The sequence below is a fragment of the Podarcis pityusensis genome (genome assembly GCF_964106645.2).
Source record: "Podarcis pityusensis genome assembly, chromosome: 11".
In the NCBI taxonomy this organism is placed as follows: Eukaryota; Metazoa; Chordata; class Lepidosauria; order Squamata; family Lacertidae; genus Podarcis; species Podarcis pityusensis.
In genome coordinates this window covers 39,374,507-39,397,523 of record NC_138036.1, presented here as the reverse complement: position 1 = coordinate 39,397,523, position 23,017 = coordinate 39,374,507, and the positions used below count along the sequence as shown (strand labels likewise).

Sequence of the window (23,017 nt, the reverse complement as noted above, 5' to 3'; positions counted from 1 at the left end):
TTCCCCACTAAAATAAGCAGTAACTGTACAGGTAATGTAGCATAGACATTTACATTCAGTTGTTTTCTGTTTATTTTCTTTATTCATATAAATAATAAACTCAACAATGTTAGAAATTAGTTCACATTTCGTGCTGAGAACCCATCTTGTACTGAGTCCCTCAAAGAGCCAGTGTTAATTTCAAACCATATCCAGCAGGTGGAGAACTTTGATCAGAGATCTTTTTGAAAGTACTGGGAAAAGTCAATGTGTGGGTCCTCAAATGAGATTTTATCAGACCTGAGTGCATTTTAGCTCCCTAAACCATCTACTATCATGAAATAAAGGGTCAGTGTAACTGGAAAGAGCTGAAGTGCAGTGGTAGAACATCTGCTTTGTCAATGGTCCAGCATCTTCAGGTTGAGCTGGAAAAGATTCTTGTCTGAAACCTTGGACAGCCATTTGCAGATGGACCAGTACTTTCACTCAGTATATGGCAGCTTCCTATGTTCCTAATTGAAGCTGGATTCTTAAGATAGACCCAAAATATGACCTCTTCTGTGTGTGAATGGGTGTGCATATATGTTTGACAACATGATTCCCCCCCCCCTCTTTTTGCATACAACGCTAAGTTGTTAACAGGGCAGTTGTGTGTAACTTAATCTAAATAGTATGTTAAACGTTAGGGGCTAACTTCTTCACTTAGTCCAGAAAAGAGGTCCTCAACAGGTGGGTCACGACCCACTTCTGGATTACCACCTGACCTAAGGTGGGTCACAATAACAGCCAGGAGTGTCAGCTTGGCCCCGCGACTGTGGGCACCCAGGGCCATGGGTGCCATGCAGCCTGCATGGCCCTGGCACCAAAATTTGTGGGCGCCCACCCCCTTCGTGGGGAATTTTGTGGGTGCTCAGGGCCCCAGGGAGTTGGCAGCTGTGATAACAGCAGTACCACCAGGCAAATATATGGCAAGAAGTTAATAAAAAGGTTGAGAACCCACCATATGGGAAACCTCTGCAGAGGATTGCAGTGCCTGGAGACAGGCAGTCAGGTTGTTTATCCACAGCAGTGACCAGAGGAGGGATGACCGCTGGGAGGCTTGCAGAGAGAAGAAATGCCATGGTGCATCCAGACACCTTCATCTGCCCCACCTGCAGTGTCTCTCCCATATCAGTCTCTACAGCCACAGCAGGCGCTGTAACTCTCCAATGGTTTGACTTCCCCCCCAAGATACATGCTTCCAATGTCTCCCAAGACAGACGGATGCCAACACAACACACAGGTCCTGAGTTTGACAAGGTTGAAGTCAACCCCTCCAAAGAGTGTGAGATATGATCCATCACCTACGAAACATCTGCTTTATATATGTGGTAGTGCTTAAGGAAACTTGGCAGTTAATCATAGTCTCCCAATATGTACAGATGAGGAACTGTGATGAATGCCTTCCAAACAAACTAAGATTTGGAATAAAACTTTACTCCGCTAAAATACTCCATTGCATTCCCATTCCTAACATGCTTTTTTATATCCCCATCAGTCATTCAGCACTTTATGAGTCATCATCAATAGTCCTCACTGGTCAATTTAGGGAGTCTACCCCCTTAAGTCCCCCTTCCCCAATATTTAATTTTACTGTTTACTATTGGGTTCAAATGGGTTATTGAATATTTATTTATTTATTTATTTATTTATTTATTTATTTGATATAAGTTGTTTATTTTAAAGTTATTGTGACCTTTTATATTGGATCAGATTGTTACTATTAACATTTGATGTTTTATTATTATTTTATGTGCGTTGGAAGCTGCCCAGAATGGCTGGGGCAACCCAGCCAGATGGGCACAGTATAAATAAAACATTATTATTATTATTATTATTATTATTATTATTATTATTACTTTTCTACAACCCAACCCTACTGATACCTTCCCTCTTGTGTGAGGTGTGATATTTTGGTTACATAAGCAATGACACTAATGTCTGAACAATGGAAACGGAGGGGATGATAAGGCCTTTTTATCATTAAAATGCTCAATACTAACCAATTTTTTGCTTATAGAGAGATTTGTTTGCATTTGCAAGTGCTTATTTAAGATCTACATATGTGTTTTGACCCTTTTTTTAATGAAAGAGGCTTAGCCTGTAGCTCCTGCTTCCTCTGCCTGCTGAAGGACCCACAGGTGTTGCAGAGACAGGAAGTGGAAGGAGCCGCAGCTCCCTAGAGAAGCACTGTTTACCACCAAGGAGAGGATTGGGACAAGTCCCAACATCCTCAGTAGGAAAAATGATGCTATCAGCATCTATTTCTGCTGGGGAGAAGGCCATTCCAGTAGCTTCATTTCCAACCAGGGATGCTGGGACTCCAAGGCTCTTTTTTGTTGGTTAAGGTTGGTGTGCAAGGAAGTTGGAGCACCTGCTATCAACTTCAGTACTAACAGCTCCCCACTTCTCTTTGGGGGCACTTGGAAGGAAAGGCATCAGCAGGAGTTCACATCTGCAAGGTGACCCGAGTTTTGCTCACCTTGTAAATGCAAGCAGTTGTTCAAACAGGGATGCTCCCATTTGCAAATCCCCTCTCTTTAAAAAAAAACCCCCAAAAAACTCGTCACCTCTCTGTGCTATTCTGATTCTGATGTCACACAATATGAGAAAGGAGCAGCAGATGGAAGTCATTTTAAATTTCTTGTTTTATAAGTCTTACAATCGTTCACATCATTGGGAGCACAAATGATGTTAGTTATAAGAATTGTGTTGTTTCATATATTGCTATTGTCTGTCTGTCAATTTATTTTTGTCGTTTAGTCGTGTCCGACTCTTCGTGACCCCATGGACCAGAGTACACCAGGCACTCCTGTCTTCCACTGCCTCCCACAGTTTGGTCAAACTCATGTTGGTAGCTTCGAGAACACTGTCCAACCATCTTGTCCTCGGTCATCCCCTTCTTGTGCCCTCCATCTTTCCCAACATCAGGGTCTTTTCCAGGGAGTCTTCTCTTCTCATGAGGTGGCCAAAGTATTGGAGTCTCAGCTTCAGAATCTGTCCTTCCAGTGAGCACTCAGGGCTGATTTCCTTAAGAATGGATAGGTTTGATCCTTCTTGCAGTCCATGGGACTCTCAAGAGTCTCCTCCAGCACCATAATTCAAAAGCATCAATTCTTTGGCGATCAGCCTTCTTTATGGTCCAGCTCTCACTTCCATACATCACTACTGGGAAAACCATAGTTTTAACTATACGGACCTTTGTTGGCAAGGTGATGTCTCTGTTTTTTAAGATGCTGTCTAGGTTTCTCATTACTTTTCTCCCAAGAAGCAGGTGTCTTTTAATTTCGTGGCTGCTGTCACCATCTGCAGTGATCATGGAGCCCAAGAAAGTAAAATCTCTCACTGCCTCCATTTCTTCCCCTTCTATTTGCCAGGAGGTGATGGGACCAGTGGCCATGATCTTCTTTTTTTTGATGTTGAGCTTCAAACCATATGTCAATTTATAGTTTGTTTATTTGATTGTATGTATGTTAGTTGGTTAGTTGGTTGGCTGGCTGGTTTGCTTTCCAGGGATAAATATATCTATTTTAAAAACAATAAAGATATATTTAAGAGAGAGAGAGAGAGAAAGGAGCAGCAGCAAATAGTCGCGTTGCTCAAAACTGTATAAGATTTCTCCCCGGCTTACTGGCAGACATTTCCTCCCAAAGGTAGATGCATAAAACTCTAAGAACCACACTCTGCATTACAGTAGGTGCACAAGCTCAGGGCCTTCAGGAAGCCCCAAGGCAAAGAGCTTCTGCAACTGCGTAGCAAAGGACAGCAAGAAAGACAGGGAAAGACTGTGTACTTCCTCACCACAGCAGCGGGTCACTCAGGCAATCTAGGTCAACAGAACCTAGTCTTATAAACTATTAATAGATGGCTTAGCCTGATTATCACCAGAGGGCGTTGGTTATCTGAAGATGTGTATTGCCTGGGCTATCTTATTATCTCAGTCTATTCTTTTCTAAGCCAGGTAAACCTAATCCCGCAAGTGTGGGTTGTGCGTACACAAGCAAGCTTCCCTTATGTACATACACGTACGCCACTTGCCAGATTGACTTCCACATGTCCAACTGGCTACTGCATACATGGCTCCCCTGGCCAGATGCCAGGGGAATTATTTTGTTTTGGGGATCTTGCATTCCACACCAAGTAGATGTTGCCAGCCTTGGGAGAAGAAAAGGAATCAAGGCTTGGAGAGGAATTGGACCCATCCCCTAAACTAATAATTGGTTGTGTAAGAGCTGAGAGCTTCCTAAGTAGCAGTTGTAAAGGAATTGGCCAGTTTGGGCAACTAGCCGTCCATAGGCTTTTTAAGCCAATGATGGGGAACCTGTGGCCTTCCAAATATCATTGGACTCCAGCTCTGAGACCCTCCAATTGCAAGGGATGATGAGAGTTGGAGATCAACAACATATGGTGGGCCAAAGGTTCCACATCTCTCTACTTTAAGCATTATCGCATGGCCTGTTTTGGCCCAGGGGGACAATATAGGGTTGGAGACAATTCAGATACATAAGCATCAGTACATCATCTAAACTGACACCCTGGAAATCAGATTGAATATGAACAATTTTGCTTTTGCAACATAGATGCCAAACTCATCATAACAAGTACAAGATCGCTCTATCTCTGCATGGAGCCAGCACAGATTCACTTTCTGGAACAGCTTTGCAAGTAATGGCAGCTGAGAGATACAATATATTCACTGTGATAATTGTCATAGCATTAGCCATAGTCCTTCTAAAACACTGGGTCACAATTGACCAGCTTCAGAAAGCATCCAGCACAGCCTGTACTCTGAGCAATCTCTCTTGCCTGGAAGCCACCAGCCCATTTCAGACATAATGCTAAACCATAGTTTATGCTTAAAGGTAAAGGGACCCCTGACCATTAGGTCCAGTCGTGACCGACTCTGGGATTGCGACGCTCATCTCGCTTTATTGGCCGAGGGAGCCAGCGTACAGCTTCCAGGTCATGTGGCCAGCATGACTAAGCCGCTTCTGGCAAACCAGAGCAGCGCACGGAAACGCCGTTTACCTTCCCGCTGAAGCAGTACCTATTTATCTACTTGCACTTTGACATGCTTTCAAACTGCTAGGTTGGCAGGAGCAGGGTCTGAGCAACGGGAGCTCACCCCGTAGCGGAGATTCAAACCACCAACCTTCTGATCAGCAAGCCCTAGGCTCTGTGGTTTAACCCACAGTGTCACCTGCATCCCTTAGTTTATGCTTAGTTGTGAGAAAATACAACCATGAGCCTTTCCTTATATTATTGCCTTCCTTCTCCCCTTCTGCTGTCCTTCACATGCTTAGAAGGAGGGCAGGAACGGGACAATGCTCTCCTTCCTGTGCTCTCCATCAGTTGGTATTCAGACGAATACTGATACTGAAGCCATCATAAATACATAAATACATACATAAATAGCCATCGTGAGTATATGTCCTTACAGAATCATTGAATCAAAGATCTGTACAGTTGGAAGGAATCAAGAAGTCTCATCTAGTCCAACCCCCTGCAATGCAGATATCATTTGCCCTGTGTGAGACTCGAACCCATGACCCTGAAATTGGTCTCCCGCCCTACCAACTGAGCTAAAGTTGGACCATAAAAAATAATTTTGGGTATTAATTTTCCCATACACATTTCACCTGTTGTTGCCTCCACCCCCCTATGATTGAACCAAATAACGGTTGCAAGGTGAAAAGAGAGGGGGGGAAACATCTTTAAAATTATCTTAATTTCCAGCATTGCATCCGGAGCCCAGTTTATATAAAATACGTTTTCAGCTCCCTGGGTCTGGGCCTTTCACATTGTCTCACTCCCTGATGGAACATCCAAGCCCGTCTTCTTTCAAGCCCACGTATTCACTGCTAAGTCTAAGTGGTTTATATAAAAGGCTTAACTATAAATAAATTTAGGTCTGAGCTATTCCTCCTAGAGGTACAATGTGCATTTGCTCTCCATTCTAACAGAGAGCTTTATCCTCCACAGGCAGAAAGTCGTCCCATTCTTTATAACCAGCCTGCAATCTGATTCCATTTGCAGAGCCTCTGTGAGGCCCATTGTGAGTGGATTGGTTTGCTAATTAAACACTATGGTTCTATCTAGGCTCTAATTCCACAAAAGCTTATGTCACAATAAATCTGTTGGTCTTTTAAGGTGCCGTGACACTCCCTTGGGCATGCTTTGTGTTTCCTCTTATTAGTCACTGATTAATTTTCCTTGCAGATGGAAAGAGCAGTCTACAGGTTGCATGCTAGGGAGTTGCACGACCCTAGATTGGAGTTCCACTTCTGTTTCCAGCACAAAGTGGACTACCCAGTCTAGGCCCCTGTGGGTTGGAAGCTCACTATGTTGTGAGCCACTGAACTGAGGAAATGGTTTGGATACCACAAAGAAGTGAGGAGGGTAATGGTAAAGGTAAAGGACCCCTGGATGGTTAAGTCCAGTCAAAGGCGACTATGGGGTGAGGCGCTCAACTCGCTTTCAGGCCAAGGGAGCCAACGTTTGTCCACAGACAGCTTTCCGGGTCATGTGGCCAGCATGACCAAACCACTTCTGGCGAAACGTAACACCGTGATGGAAGCCAGAGCACACAGAAACATCATTTACCTTCCCGCCACAGTGGTACCTATTTATCTACTTGCACTTTGACGAGCTTTCGAACTGCTAGGTTGGCAGCAGCTGGGACTGAGCAACGGGAGCTCACCCCATTGCAGGGATTCAAACCGCTGACCTTCTGATCGGCAAGCCCAAGAGGCTCAGTGGTTTAGACCCATGTCCCATGTGGGGAGTGTAGAAGCAATGTGACTCACACCCTCCCGAGACACATCCCTCACCAACCCTGCCTTGCCCCCTGCTTGAGTTTCTTTGCCCTGAACTCTAATAATGGCTCTGGATGGAGGATAGAAGGGGAAGTGTGGCTATGGACGCAGGTGAAATTTGTCTCTGGACATGCCCACCATTGACATTTAGCCCCCTGGGATGCTACCCAGAAGGGAATGTGACTCTCAGGCTGAAAAAAGTTCCCCCACCCCTCATCTACAGCAGATGCACCACCTTGGGCCAAAGATTGTGGGGGGCTCAGTGGCCCAGTGTGCATGTGGTGGTGAAAGGAGGTGCATCGTTGGTAGGAGGCCTTGCCCAGTGCCGTGCAACTTCAATGTCCATGGCTCCTCTTCTCTCACGCTCAGGAGTGTAGCCTGCCTTTGATGCTTTCCCATGCTCAGCTTGGCTAAGGAATATTGAGGGGGGCTGGCAACACCACCGCCCCCTAGAGTTGGCACACCTGATCTATAAGAAGCTGTTGGGAGTGGTCATTAGAAGATTCACAACATGGTGTCACCAGTGGGCTGATGATACCTATCTCTAGTTCTCTGTTACAGCTGAATTGGGTATGCTGGGGCAAGTCCTAAGCTGGTGTCTAAACACGGTGGAGGGCTAGATGACAGCCAATAAGCCCAATCTTTAGATGAAAGTTCTGTGGGCAAGTGATTCCTGGGTGTACATGCCTCTTCTGGACTGGGTTGCAATCTCTCTGAAGATGCACAGTCTAGGGCAGCTCCTTGAACCATCTTTGTCCGTGGTGACCTCAGTGGCTAAGAGTCCCATAGCATTGGCTGCTATGCCATTATAGCTTCAGGGAATCATTCACTGGTAACCTTGGGATTGGACTATTGTAATGTGGCACCCTACAACTCCCATCATTCCTGACCATGCTGTCTGGGGCTGATGGGAGCTAGAGTCCCCCTCTATGGTCCAAACAGTGTTAGTGATTCTGCATACAAAATGGGGCAGTGGATCTTATTTGAGATTAATTATGCCACACTAAAAGGATCTGACCTTGTTTATGTAGTCTTAGACAAGCAGCAAAATGCTTATGCTTCTCTCTAATGGCTCATTTGCATTTTTGAATATTTTGCAACTCTTGTCTATGGACTTCTTTTCTAGTAGCACAGCTGGACTGGGGGAGGCCTGGAATGGATCTGCATTTCTGCTTTTTCTCTGGCCAGATTCCTCCACCTCTGCCATCACCACCACCACCACCATAATATATGCAGAGTTTACAACAGATGGTGGATGAGAGCAGACAATATAATGTTGTAATGACTCAGATATGAGAAATCATCATGTCTCAAGTAAAGCAGACCTTGTGCTTTTTTTTTTTTTTTTTACAGAGCACAGTCCTCTATTTGGTGGGCTGTCCTGTCCAATATTAGGAATCATCAAAGGGGAGCTCGTACAGCAGACTAACAGAGTCTGTGACTGCGTAGCACCTGGTCATAGTCTTTGTTGCCATGCTGCGATATAGATTTAATTACAGTTATTATTTCTACATTTATATCTATATCTATAAATTAGCATGTGCTTCTTTTCTGCAGAACGGTACCATCTTTTATTGTGTATTTGTGATGCATTTCCTTATTTTTTGCAATACAAGCCCTTCGCTGAAATTAGGGAGGGCCTGCGTTGACAAAATTTGTTTGCTCTTACGATCAACAATCTGGTGTGAAAAGTAGATGGTGCCGAGACTGTTCCTGTTTCAGATGGTAGGATTGCCAGTGATGCTTCACAACAGAAGTAAGAAAAAATGAGTGTAGTAAGAAAATAGTCCAGTAAACGCAGGGTTGAAACTGAGTCTAAGAGATCTGGGGTATAAGTTGGATGGACTCATTGCATAGGCTTAGCAAGCTATTTCCTATCATCAGCCTGTTCCACTGGCTTGGTTCAGGTATAGCACAAAGCCATGGTTTGTTTGAACCTAAGACCGCCCACAAACTGTGATTGACAAATATTGATTCAGAATTGCAATTGGAACCTGGTTTGAAAAACCACCATTTTACAAGCTGATCTGCACACTACTCTTTGCTGTTGTGCCTGAATTCAAGCACCATTGACCAACCACGGTTAAAGTCATTACTGCACTACAAGAGGCTGCTGTGCCGGGGAGATGGAAATGAACTTATGAAGCTGAGCCTTGAGTAAATGAGAAACAAAAGCTGACAAGTAGCTTAAGCTTGTTGTTTGTCAGCTGTGCACACGGAAGCTAAAACCATGGAGTAGTATGCTCCAGCGCAAGTATGCTTAGCGCAAACCATGCATTCCGTCTTGCATTACATCTGAACTCATCCACAGTCTCTTTAGGGAGTGATCTAAACTGGTGTTGGCAGTCAGCACAAAGGTTAGGGCACACAGCATTCCCATTGGGAAATTCTGGGAGTGAGGTTGCATCAGGAAACAAAATGCATAGTTCATCAAGGGAGGAACTTAATAGATTACACTTGCAAAGGAAAGTATGACCTAATTTTCACAGCAATTGCTATGTAAGTATATTAGGCATGTAGCGATCGCATGCTCTGAGAAGAGTCCTCTCAGAGTTAAAAGCAGAAGAGCGCAAAGGTAGTCTTTCCTTTTGCTGCAGGGTTTTACTTTTTCTGAAATATTGAAGTTGGTCAAAATGAAAACCACAGCCGCTGGAAATTTAGAGTAGGCTGTACAATAGGAAGTGTTGGAGGGTCGGTTCACTGCAAGCATAGGGCTGGCCTAAGACATTTTGCTGCCTGAGGCAAAGGACCAGATGGTGTAGTCCATGTACGGAAGCCAACTTGACTGGAGGGTGAATCATACGTCGACAGGACAGTGTCCTTCGCCACACTTGAGGGCAGTAAGCTAGCTTGGGAGAAGCTCTGTCCTCCAACACTTTGTCGCCACTGCCCCTCTTCCCCTACTATCTGCTACCTGAGGCAACTACCTCACTGTGCCTAATGATAGGGCCAACTCTCTGAAAGCCCAAAATGATTCCCCTAAAAATAAACTAAGTCTAGCATCATAGGAAAAGAACAGGACTAGAATGTGATCCTCTTGTAAAACATATCCAATGCATGCAAGTATTTTCTCTTTCTCTCACGTTCAGGGGAGGTTAATGTATATATTTCCTTCTAAGTAGAGCAAAAGGGATTGGGACAGCTGCAGTGAATCCCCTTGACTTTAAAGAGAAGGCATGATTATCCTCAGGTTCCCTCCCAACTCTACAATTCTATGATGCTATGGAATCAGCTTCTTTTGGGGAAATCCCATAGTACTTGGCTTTACTATGCAATCTTTGCTTTTTAGATGAGAAGCAATTTGTGGAATTAAAGGGGATGTTTAGCAAAAACACCACCACCATGTCTCTTAAGCCCCCCATGGCTTTTCTCAAAATCTTTTTTTCTTCTTCTTCTTGTCTTCATTACAGGATGAAGGAAAGTGCCGACCATTAGAAGTCACAAAGTTAGAAGGTGCTGAAATTGGTGTGGACAGTACCCTGGGCAAACCCTTTGTATTTAAGTGCATTCCTCAGACTGGAAACAGGATTTTTTACTTCTGTGCCACATCAAACCAAGAGATGAAGAGGTACACAATCCACTCACTACATTCCTTTCTATGTTTTCTTTCTTCCTAGTTCTGCAAAATGGATTTGCTTATTAAGGTCAATTGCATAAGCAGCAGGCAGTCTCTTACTGCAGGAGAGAAAACATTTGCACTGAGATTTAATTAGGGTTACCACATATACAATTCTCCCCTCCCCCATCAGCATTCTGTCAGTAACTTGCATAATATGTTATTTTATTTTGCATTCCTCTGGTTTTTTGTTGTTCTTTAGCATAATCATTTAAGAGAAGCAGTCCTGGATGGACCAAGCCAAAGGCCTCTCTGATCCAGCATTTTTCATTTATTTATTGCATTTATATCCAACCTTTCCTCCATGGGGCTTGAGCTGATGTACATTTCATCCTCACAACAATTCTCTGAGGTAGAGGTTAGGCTGCGAGTAAGTGGCTGGCCCAAGGTCACCCAGCGGCCTTCATGGCCAAGTGAAGATTAGAATCCTGGTTTCCCAGGTCCTAGTCCAACACTCTAACCACTTCACCACACTGGCTCCGTGCTTGTTTCCAACCAGTTTCCTGTGGGAAATCCGCAAGCAGGGTATGAGGTCAACAGCCTTCACTCACTGTGATTTCCCCAGCAACTGTATTCAGCCTGCTTTCAAGATTTCCATTTGCGCATTCTCTGCATATTCTATACATACATAATTCTTTCTCCTACTAGGAGACACCAATACTGTTTTGCATATAGGTGGCTATGTGCATATTTGTCCTCCGATAGCAGAAGAAAAGAAGTATGGCAATGGTGGAGATGAAGAACATTTGCAAAATGTTTCTTCATACCAGTATGAGAAATGCTGTGAGGATGTTAGCACCTGTTTTTGTGAGGTACAGACTCCTCCATGTGTTTGAAATTGGCCCTGCCAATTATTTCATCATACAGGCCTGTGTAAGTGAGTAGCTATCTACCATTTTCCCTAAAGGGCCACAAGGCCCCCATGCAGGATGTTGCACTCAAGCAAACCTATTCTCATCTATGGTTTTTTTCCCTCCATAGGTGGCTGGAGGCCATGGAGAAAGCTGTGCATCCCGTTCATCAGGTAACCTTGCCAGAGCCTTTGTTTTTGTTTGTGCATGTCCATTTCTAATTTACAAACTTTACATGCTGAGGGTGACCTTAAATTGTGCATAGACTCACCAAAGTCTACGAGAGAGTACTTGACAAGGGATTAAGTCCCCCTTCTGGTCTCTCACATATGCCAATCCTAGGGCACATGCTGAGTGAGTACTTTATCTTCATGGCCCTCAGCTCTTGGCAGTCATTCATGGGGCAGGCAGAAACAGCTTCAAGTGTTCTGCATGCTATTTGCAAACCAACAGGTGAGCTGCTGTGTGAAGCTGCCTTCACTCTGAGATCTCTCTGTATTTGTTCTTTGTTAGCCATAGCAACGGCTTTGCTAAGCCATTCTTGAAAACAGAAACATTAACTCTGGTAGGGTATCCAGATTTGCAACTCCAAGCAACCCTTAACAAACTAAAGGCCCAGAATTCCTCAATAGAAAGAATATGCTTAAGAAGGTCTAAATCAGGGACAAGGAACCTCCAGCCCTCCAGATGCAATCCTCATCACCCCTAACCATGATGGTTCAACATCATCTGAAGATGATGGTCTAAATGGTTTAGACCCTGGTCTAAATGCTGCCAAAAAGACTATATATACAAGAATATTAAAGCAGTCAGAACTATGCAGGATGTAACAATAAGTCAAACATTGCTAAGACCAGGGGTGAAAGGTTTCTTCGGATAATGTGGTTTTAGACCATTTCAGCCTTTTAGCAATTTTCTACTGCTTGGGAAACCCATTATTTTTATAGATTACTACTTCGCTGCTACGCTCTGGTTAAGACATCATTTTCTTTTCTTTTTCATTTCCTTTCACATGAACAGATGCAAATACAATCACATAACAGGTCTCATTAGTAATTTTTGCTTACAGTTTATGGTTTCTCCCTTTTAAAAAAATGTCACGGAATAAGCGAATGCTAAATTACAATCCTCTTTAGCCCGACAAACCACCCAGAGGGTTGTTGTTGTTTTTTTAAGGCAAAATAACAAGAACTCCCTTTTGCAATGGACAGTGGTTTTCTTTATTGCAAACTCAATGGTGCCACACACTGAAGTGTTGGTGCTATGTCATCCTAATGAGACTGAGAGTAAAGCATCTATTCCGCGTATGTGCTGAGCATCCTTTCAGTCCTCTCTTTGCACTTTGCCGCCGTACATCCCAGAAGGTTCACCGGCAAGGGATGGCGGGGCATGCACTTAACAGTTTTTCCTGAAGTTAGCTCATCTCCTCCTCTGCTGGCTCATCAAGGCTCCAGAGGAAATAATGCAATTTAAAGGGAAATAGATCATCAACATTGTATGGCTTCTCTCCAAGGACTTCAAATGAGCAAAGACATAGGCTGCTTACCAATTTTGCTGATAAACAAGCACATTTGCTTTAGACCACCGAGGCTCAACTCTTGAGCTTCCATCTGATGTGAAAATGAGGAGAAATGTCCTGGTTTGCAGCTTGATCCTTTTCACATAGCCACACATTTGTTTGTACATGAGACCGTGGCAACCTGATTTAATTCTCAAGAGTTTTGTTATCATTTTTAGGCCTGTTCTGCATAACTAGGCATGGATATATGCACACCTTCCACTCTAGGTAGCAGCAGGGGAATCTTTGAAAGATGTCAGGAGATAAACAATCACAATAGATCAAGTGATGGCCTTCATTCAAGCTGTTCTCTAAGTTGTACAACCTTCCAATTTCATATAAATGTCAGTAGGAGCCGTTGTTCAGGATCCTCTGCTGTGTGAGCAGACTTCCACTTATGCAAAGGATGTTACTTCTCCTCCTCCTCCTCCTCCTTTTCCTTGCAAACTGTCAGCCCTCTGGAGCAGATTTCAGGTGTGAAGCAGACAAAAGCAGGAAGAAGTGCAAGCAGAAGGTCATTCTTCTGGTTGATGGGCACCAGTTGGATTTTGTCCTCTGTTTTTCTAAGAATCTTTAGAATTGTTTGTTTGCACACTCTGCTTCAGACACTGTTTAAGCAACTAGTGAGCTATTTAATTTATTATCTGGACTGAGTAGATTTTATTAGCCTCAGGAACAAGTACCTCTAGCAAAGCAGTTGTCTGAGTAGTCCCATCACAGACAAAAACCACAACTTAATGTAATGCTCCTCAACCCTAACTAGAGATGTTTGCAGTTATATGCTGAGTTGTGTCATGGCAAGGCATTCTGATAAGACTTCATTAGGGACAACTCAAGAGTTTTGTGGCAAATTCAAGACTAAAAAAAACTCATTAAAGGCTAAGCTTCCACAGACTAGGGCAGGGGTGGGGCCTATGTGGCCTTCCCATTGTGGCAGGACCACAGCTACCATCTTTCCTGACCATTAGACATGTTGGCTGGGGCTCATGGGAACTGGAGTCCCACAATATATGGACTGCTTGCAGGCTCCCCATCTCTGAATTGGAGTCTGTTCCATCAGATGCAGCATATGCAATATGTGATCATGTATTTGTTTGTGCCACAAGATACTTAATATGTTTTGCTACAGCTGACTAACATGACCATTCCATCTAGAAGCTAACTTCAAAGCAAGCTTCAAGCTTTGCAAACACTAACATCTGAAAACAGCTTCTAATGTTAGATTCCAACTGCATGCCTTTCAGACCCATATATTAAGAAGAATGTCAGATGAATGTCAGTGTAATTAAAGAATGGGTTCATTTCACTGCTTCAAGCATGCATTCTTTATTCTCATCCCCACCAGATGTATTTGGCCAGATACGTTGCTTAGCAAACTGTCATTTGACATATCACATGCTACATTTGAAGGCATGAGACTTGAGAAATGTGCTGATTAATGTGATACCCAAAATCACCGTGAAGCTAATAACCAAAATGAGAAATGAGCATTAAAATGGGCACAGTATGGATTTATAGAATGCTGACAGCAGGAAATCAGAATTTAACAGGCCAGAGTATGTGCCTTATGAATTGTTGACAGATGTGCCCATTTCACAATACAGTGGTACCTCGAGTTAAGAACTTAATTAGTTCTGGAGGTCCGTTCTTAACCTGAAACTGTTCTTAAACTGAGATACCACTTTAGCTAAATGGGGCCTCCCGCTGCCACCGCACGATTTCTGTTCTCATCCTGAAGCAAAGTTCTTAACCTGAGGTACTATTTCTGGGTTAGCGGAGTCTGTAATCTGAAGCATCTGTAACTTGAGTTACCACTGTATAGACTGGACAAATTATAAGCTGACATCTTAACTTTCTAAATTCTTGTGGCTTTAAATATACTTGGACATGTTTGTGTACATTGAGCTCATTTAACAACAGTAAAAGTGGTCTCTTTACTAACTCCAATGTGCAGAACCACGTCTGGGTAGATGTCACCATGCACAACACAAGCCTTCCACCACTTGCCATCAAAAACCCGGAGTGCCTGGGACTTCTTCACCAATTGGACAAGAACAAGGACATGTGGGTTCAACACTACTGCATTCTAAAAGATGGCTGCTTGTATTTTTATGCCAGCATACGCTCTACACATGCCCTTGGTAGGTGGTCACCTTTCCTCCTCCTTTTTTGAAACCAAGTAGGTTTTCCTCCTATACATAATACAAAAATGCCAATAATGCAAAACAGGAAGCTTCAGTGTGGTGTAACACTTAGTGGGTTGGACTATGACCTGGGAGACCAGGGTTCAAATCTCCACTCAGCCATGAAGTCGATGGGGTGACCTATGCTTTGCTAGGTCTACTTTCAGTATTCCTTTATTACATAGTTGGAGCTTTGGCCTGGCATTCCAGGGGTCCTGATTCTTACAGTGACTTTTCAAGATACAGCCACTTTATTTTGTTGTGACACTGTGCATCCTCTGCAACACAGAAATATTTGAGAAAATGTCAATAAACAGCTGACGGGCAGAGCTAGAGTTCTTGGGAGTCGGTCAAGGAGCTGTAGTAGACCTGATGTGATCTGGAAAGCCTTGCTCAGGAAAAGCACCTGATCTGTTAGGTCTATGAATGTGGGAACCTGTGACCCATTTAGCCTCATGCCGGCAGTGATTTCCTCTGGGTCTCAAAAGAGACGACTTTCCCAGCCCTGATTCCTGGGTTTCTTCTCTTTTTTTTGCTGGAGACTCTGGGGCCATCTGTGTGCATAGTGTGTCCTCTACCTTTTGCCTATTGTCCCTCTTTCTTTTTCTAGGTGGGATTTACCTGCAGGGATACACTGTGAGTGAACAGGCCCTTGGTTCCAGGAGGTCCGTGATTGAAGTGAAGCCACCTTCGGAGGAGTTTAAAACCTTCTACTTATGTGCAGAAAGCGTGACCGAAAACAAACGGTAGATGATGTGCTCCTCTCTCCTCTGAAATTGTTTCTCTAGCCCATTTCTACCTGCCTTTCCACCACCTTTCCGTAGTTGTAGACAATGAGTGAAGTAGAGAGTTTTGAGGCTTCTGAGTAATTGTCTGGGTGGTTGACTACCTTTAAGTAGAACTGAAGTTTTCTATGAACAATTATGAACAAAAAAGCTCTGTGTGTGTATTGGAGAATGGCGACTTTAAGGCCACATAAGAGAGTAGAAGGAAATGAGTTGTGCCTTCTTAAAATCTTAAAATCCTAATGAGATATCCATAGATATTCAAAGATATCCATACATGACAATTTCATCACAGTAACTGAGGAAACAGCGTCACTGTGGAAGTGATCTATGCTAAGGGGAATGGTCCTTCAAACTTTCGATGCATCACATATAGGGAAGTAAGAAAGTATCATTTCCCATCCCCTCCTGTATTCATCACATACAGCATGGTTTCTATTCTAATAGAGTCAGTGGCGGAGCTTCATGCTTCGGCACGGGGGGTGGGGAGAGCGGGGGGGCGGGGCTGGCGCACCACCCACAGGGGCATGGCGCCCAGCGTGGGTGAAGGGCAGCCGCAATGGCACCCCACCAGGTACGCTCCCCCCGCACTCCTCTTCCTTTGCCAGTGACTAGAGTTTGTCTTCCACCAGAAACCTTTTCAATGAAATGGAGAGGGGAATGATGTAATGAGAATGTAATTTATGTGACAAAATTATGCAACTTACGTAATTTACACAATTAATTACGTAAAGTGCATTGTCATTACGTTTTCCTCAGAATTTCCCACACCCTTAATCACAGACCTACAGAAAGAGCAGGACCTATCCTGTCTTGACTTAAGCCACATTTTGTATATTACTTTCCAGGACTTGGTACAATGCAGACAATCCAGTTATCTATCACATGTCAAAACATTCAAACCACAGTCTCTGTCAGTTAGTTATCCATTTTATTCTGAATCCCACAATGCTTTCCATGCCAGTTTTAAGCCAAAGTAGATCAAAGGATAAGGATTTGTAGGAGGCAATGTAGGAGTCTTCCCCCCCCCCAAAAAAACCATAATTGTTGTGCTGAAAACTAGAGCTACTGTCCATTCCTCCTAAATAATTCTTTTTACAAAAACTTTGCCACGCTTCCAGTCCCCGCTACTTTTGGCAGCGCACTTGCTGTGATACGATTGTTCATCTGCCATATTGATGCAAGCTCAAGCAGTCTTTAGCTTGCAGTTATCCAAACACCATTCATTTAGTGACCAGCTCTGCCTATTCCTTTCTTCCAGATGGATCACGGCACTGAAAGCCTCGGTCAGTAAGTGGTTGCCATTAAACCAGGCCATTCAAGACTTCATGAACCGACCACTGGAGGAGACCAAGATGTGAAGGGGAATCTAATACAGTCTTCTGTACTGGGCCTTCAGAACAAGTGTGTACCTGCTACCAGCAAATGATAATTTAGTAACATTTGATCATCACATCTCTCATAACTTACAAGCTGCACAATTTTGTAAGTAAATAAACAAAAAAGGATATTCCCCCATTTGTTTTGTGTCTTTCTTTTTTTTTACTGCACCTACTACGCAGAAGAAGCTACAATTAGACTCATGCAATGTGTTGTTATGATCTAATTTTCAGTGTTGAAAACATCATTCTCTAAGGGTTGTGGGGGAGTTGCATGTTTGCTCCTGGGAGTTGTTATCCTGTGCTTTTACAGACATTAAACTCAAATATCCCTGAATAATATTTTTCCCATTTTCCTCTGGAGTTTCAAGCACATTTGCAAGCTAATACTAATGGACAACTGCAGTTATAAATAGCAGCATATAATTTGATGTGCAGACATTTCAGTTGACTTAATTATAGGTATCTATTGTCACTATAACACATTGATGATGTTTTTCACAGCAGTGAATTGGTATTTTTCTCCCCAGATGTCCCTCTATGTTCTTGCCAAAATCATAAAGGCATTTACCAAGGTAATTTTTTTATGAGCATTGTGGGGTTTTTTGGTTTTTTTAAAAAAAGCCATTTCAGAAAGCTTTTTGTTTGTTTATATCAAACATATTTCTTTGGAAAGAATCGTGATGTATGTATGTATGGTGTTATTAATCATGGGTGTAATCATACAATGGTTTGTCTTTATTGAAACTAGGCTATAAGGTTGCAGTCCTACAGTCACATGGAAATAAGCCCCATTGACATCTATAGAAGTGACTTCTAAGTAGACACATGCAGGATTGAACTGGAAATCTAAATAAGATTGAAGGCATAATGTTTATCAAACCAGACCAGAAATTTATGCTTGTGGTTGATCATGAAGCCCCTTTCCTGCCCCATATAGGAGAAAATGTGCACCTCCATTCTGCAGAAAGCAAACCACAGAAGGTCTTTTCACAATGGCCTGAGTGACTACAGGTTCATTACTGAACAACAGACAAATGTCAGAGTTTTGAGGCTGACTGCCTATCAATTGGCTGAAGGACACCAAATTTTATTTCTTCCGCTCTGTGTTTCAAAAAGTTTTATTTACCAGAATCTGGCCATTTTGGTGTCCTCCTCCCCAAAATTATGTCTAGTTTATTTCATCAACTGCTTTTGCACAACTTTAAAGGACAATACTGGAGAGTTAAGCTTTCTCTTGAATCCTAAGCAACCAGCATTGCCAGATTCTTAGATGAAAATCCAGTTGCCTTGTAACCAGACTTCAATGGCATACCCACATATATGCCCATCTGCTGTGCTGGCATCGTGCCCCACTAGCAAGATAGAGTGCTAATTTTAAATGAAGGAGGGGATTATAGGTTTTTATAAAGAGGGGAATGTGGGGGAATATTATTTCATATACACCAAAGGATGGCGATATTAAATTGTGGGCATTGCATACAAGAGACTGTATGGTATTCATGGACACTTTAGGAATTAAATACTATGTTTCCATCTTTTCTAAATTTCCCTGGTTACAGTGATGTCAGGTGTAGCTTGTTAAATGATGGCACAGACATTATTTGCTAACGGTTGCTTCCTGTAAGTTTTCCCTGCTAATTGATTAAGTTTCATTCTGTTGCATCAGCTGAGCAAACCTACAGCAAACTGCATTGCTGATTGTACTGTAGCTTTTGGGGGGCAGGGGGCGTGTTTTATTAGTACTGAGCAGCCATTGTACAGAACATTTTAAATTTCAAAACTTCCAGCTTTCATGCTTTAAAAATGATTCCACTAAGGACAGAGGGATCACTGCATTTTGAAGATTTCTTAATGGTGTCAGGCGGCAAACCTGTACACTCTTACCTAAGAGTAAGGGTGTGTGTGTGTGTGTGTGTGTGTGTGTATTAACTAAACCGACATTCCATTGAACTCACTGGGAATTACGTCTGAGTAAACATAGAGGATCCTTAATGCCACATTGACACTAGTGTTTGTGTACACAATCTGTATGGGTTAAGAACGGTAAATGGGTGCAAACACACAAATCCATTCATTATGTGACTGATTGAACCACAGGAGAATATGCTAAGCAAATGTATGATAGCCAATAAGGAAAGCATGAATCTGTTCATTTCAGTTTCTCATTTGCCCCATCAGTTCCACAGCAATCTGCATTTTTTAAAAATCCTCATGGAAATCCACCAACATTTTAGTGTAACTTTCTCCTAAGAGGCACATTTTTGTATGCATATTTTACAATTTTGTATGCAGTTTTTACAATTTTCCATATTTTAATGCATTTGGGGTAAGTTGTTTTTCATGAACGTATGCATTTTTATGCATGCTTCCCCCTAATACATGCATTCTGATTGGAGACCTGCTTTGCAAAATCTGGAGAAGTGCGGAATTTGAAGGATCATTGTGTTGTAGCTCACCTTTTGACTAGGGAAGTGTGAAAGAGGTCATTTCCCATTAAAATGGAAAGGAAATTAAATTTCTGCCCCATCCATATAGCCAGTTAAGATCTACCTACTTAGTTGTGAGATAGCATGTGATCATCTTTCCAGTTTTTCACAACACATAATTCCAGATGCAAAGCAAATCATATCCTTCTCTCACCTTCTGCATGGGATTGACTGTAGTTTTTTTAAAAAAAAAAGTGAAAGAGAAGAGGCGTTAGTTTGGAGGTCAACATTCCTTTGTTAGGAAATGCTCTGCACTGTTGCCAGTAAATTGGCAGCAGCAGGAGGAGATAATTTAAACTGAACCATTTGTCATCTGCTACTAATATATGACAGAAACATGTCCCAAGGTCTGTTACATCAGGTCAGAGATCACAAACAAAACACACATGATTTCATTGTTTAACGTTCCTGGGATTAATCTTTGCGTTTAGTTATATTGTAGGTGAAATGCATTTTCCATGTGGTAAACGTGAAGAAATGTTTGAATTATGTGTCATTTTCTCTGTAAGGGAGACAATTCATTCATAATTGTTACCAAAGCCTAGAATATTTATTCTGAATAACTTCAGGTAGCAAACAGTCTGGCTGCGTTCAAGAATGGACTTGGTAACTGGGATTTTCTTTGTTTCCAATGGTATATTAATTATTGCCTGAGGCCTTGATCCAAGTATGACTATTCACAAAAGGCACTGAACACAACTATGGCAGTACAGATGGAAACAACACAGAACAACCTAAACAAGATGGATGCAAAGGTGCACTGCTCTTTATCCTGAGCTAAGATGAATGTGGCCAATCGGCATGGACTTTTGGCTCAGCTGATCCACTTACCCCTGTATACATCCTTAAGAGTACAGATTTAGTTAGAAACAGAGGAAGCTGTCTTAGACTTAAGTAAGTCATTGGCCCCCTCAATCTCATCATGCTCTACACAGGCCAGTGATGGCTCTCTCCAAGCTATCAGACAAGAGTTTCCTTCAGCCCTACCTAGAGTTGGAACCTGGGAGCTTCTGTATGTAGAATTATTATTAAAATTTCTATTCCACCCTCCGTCCGCAGATCTCAGGGCTGTTCACAACATAAAGCTACAATATAAAAACCACTAAATACATAGTGAAAATAATAACAACAACAACAAACCAATAATCCCCTGCTCCCACAACACATTTAAAAGGGCATTGGATGTCAATCAGGCCAAGCCCTGGTTGAAGAGGAACATTTTTTGTCAGGCACCTAAAGGTGTATAATGAAGGTGCCAGCCGAACCTCCCTGGGGAGCGTATTCTACAAATGGGGAGCCACTGCAGAAAAGGCCCATTCTTGTGCTGCCACCCTCCAGACTTCACATGGAGGAGGCACATGAAGAAGGGCCTTAGACGATGATCTCAGGGTCCAAGTAGGTTCATATGGAGAGAGGTCATCCTTGAGGTATTGCAGTCTTGAGCCATAGGTCAAAACCAACACTTTGAATAAGGCCCGGAAACTAAATGGCAGCCAGTGCAATCGGGCCAGATTGGTGCAATATGTTCAAACCATCTTGAGCAACCTAGCTGCCAAATTCTGCACCAGCTAAAGTTTCCATACTGTCTTCAAAGGCAGTCCTACATATAATGCGTTGCGGTAATCTAACCTAGATGATACCAGTGCATAGACAACAGAGGTTAGGCTATCCCTCTCCAGATAAGGGTGCAGCTGGGCCACCAGCTGAAGCTGATGGAAGACATTCTGTTCCACCGAGGCCACCTGAACCTCAAGCGACAGCAAAGGATTCAGGAGCAGCCCCATGTACCTGCTCCTTCAGAGGTAGTGTAACCCCATCAAGAGTAGGCAAGCTGCCATCCATCTGGTCTAGGGAACCATCCACAAACAGTGCCTCAGTCTTAAAAAAGGAGTTGCTCTACCACTAAGCTATGACACTTCTGTACAACCATGACCAGCAAAGCTGTGCATCAAGGATGGAGTAAGGCTCCAATGCCACGGAGGGAGACAAGTTGTCTTCACGCATCAGTGCTGGAACCTTTGAGCTGCTCCTTCAGCACAGCAGCTTACAGGGTCAACATTCCAAGTAGCTTCAACCCTAAGACAAGCATAGTTAACAGAATTACACAATTAATGTGCATACAGTCTCTAGAACAGGCATAGGCAAACTCGGCCCTCCAGATGTTTTTGGCCTACAACTCCCATGATCCCTAGCTAGCAGAACCAGTGGTCAGGGATGATGGGAGTTGTAGTCCCAAAACATCTGGAGGGCCGAGTTTGCCTATGCTTGTTCTAGAATGATTTGGTCTGCCCTTTCTATCTTTAATCTGTACTTTTTTCAGGTTTTTCCTGTGCCTAGTGCTTCTTCATGTCTTTGAGTTTAGGCATTCTTTTCTCTGGACATCTCATCCCAGAAACATTCTTGTAGGGGACAGTTGTTGTTTTTTCCAGGCCTCTGTATTGGTTATTGAGTATGCATGCACACTAAATACAAATATTTACCAACAGCATTTGAAGGTTGCATCTAACAGAAAATTTTCGGCACAGGTTAATTTCACCTCATTTGATTCCATTGCTTAGAATGCTAGCCTGATGTTTTTGCAAAAGCAACAGACCAGAAATGGGCTCAGCTCAGAAACATTTCAAGAGAGCGATGGGGGGGGGGGCAAACTCTGTCTCCCGAGCCTTTTGCTGCTTTCTCCTGATTGCGCTATGGGTCAAAGAACAAAGGCTCGGGAGCAATAGCTAAACAATTCACAGTGTACAGCTGTTTGCCCTTGACATCTTTTCAATAGCGCACCAATGAGAAAAGAGTGCTCTCTTTCACTAGAAGGGCTACAAGGAAAATCTGGAATGCTGACGTTGTCTGGATTTGTTTGGTCCATGAACAGACAGGAGCTGAATTCAGATGAGCTGCTGTGGTGTCAAAGCAGACATGTGCTGATTTGTGCTGCTGTCGTGACATCGCAGATCAGGCTGTAGGTTGCTATCTTCTGGCTCACCTTCACATTTCAAAGAGGAATGAGGTACAATGCAGTTGTACTTAAATGCATAATTAACCTGCCAATATCTCTTACTCAATTTTACACCTAAACCCACCCATAAGCGCTGTGTGTGTGTGTGTGTGTGTGTGTGAAATTATAATACACAGTTGATGGTAATTATAGCATTTTAAATGTAGCAACTGCTTTATTAAGTATTAAAATATTGGACCTGAATGGGTCTAGTAGTTTGAAAGGCAATGGACCATACTCTTTTTCAGCACCAAAATACAGTATAATGGAAATTATGTCACAATAGTTGTGCAACAGAGTCCAGTGATTCTAAGATAGCCTTTTTTCACAA

General features: G+C 42.9%; 1 protein-coding gene across 1 annotated transcript in view; it reads left to right on the top strand.

Moving 5' to 3' along the window:
* The window catches only part of LOC308457960 (uncharacterized protein), a 43,618-nt gene extending 26,293 nt beyond the window's left edge, over positions 1-17,325 (top strand). The window contains exons 8-12 of the mRNA XM_080972310.1: positions 10,244-10,401; positions 11,431-11,473; positions 14,813-14,999; positions 15,652-15,787; positions 17,088-17,325. Of these exons, the coding sequence (XP_080828436.1) occupies positions 10,244-10,401; positions 11,431-11,473; positions 14,813-14,999; positions 15,652-15,787; positions 17,088-17,187 (624 nt within the window). The 3' untranslated portion in view covers positions 17,188-17,325. The remainder of the gene's footprint in view (positions 1-10,243; positions 10,402-11,430; positions 11,474-14,812; positions 15,000-15,651; positions 15,788-17,087) is intronic.
* Positions 17,326-23,017: the final 5,692 nt, after the last annotated feature.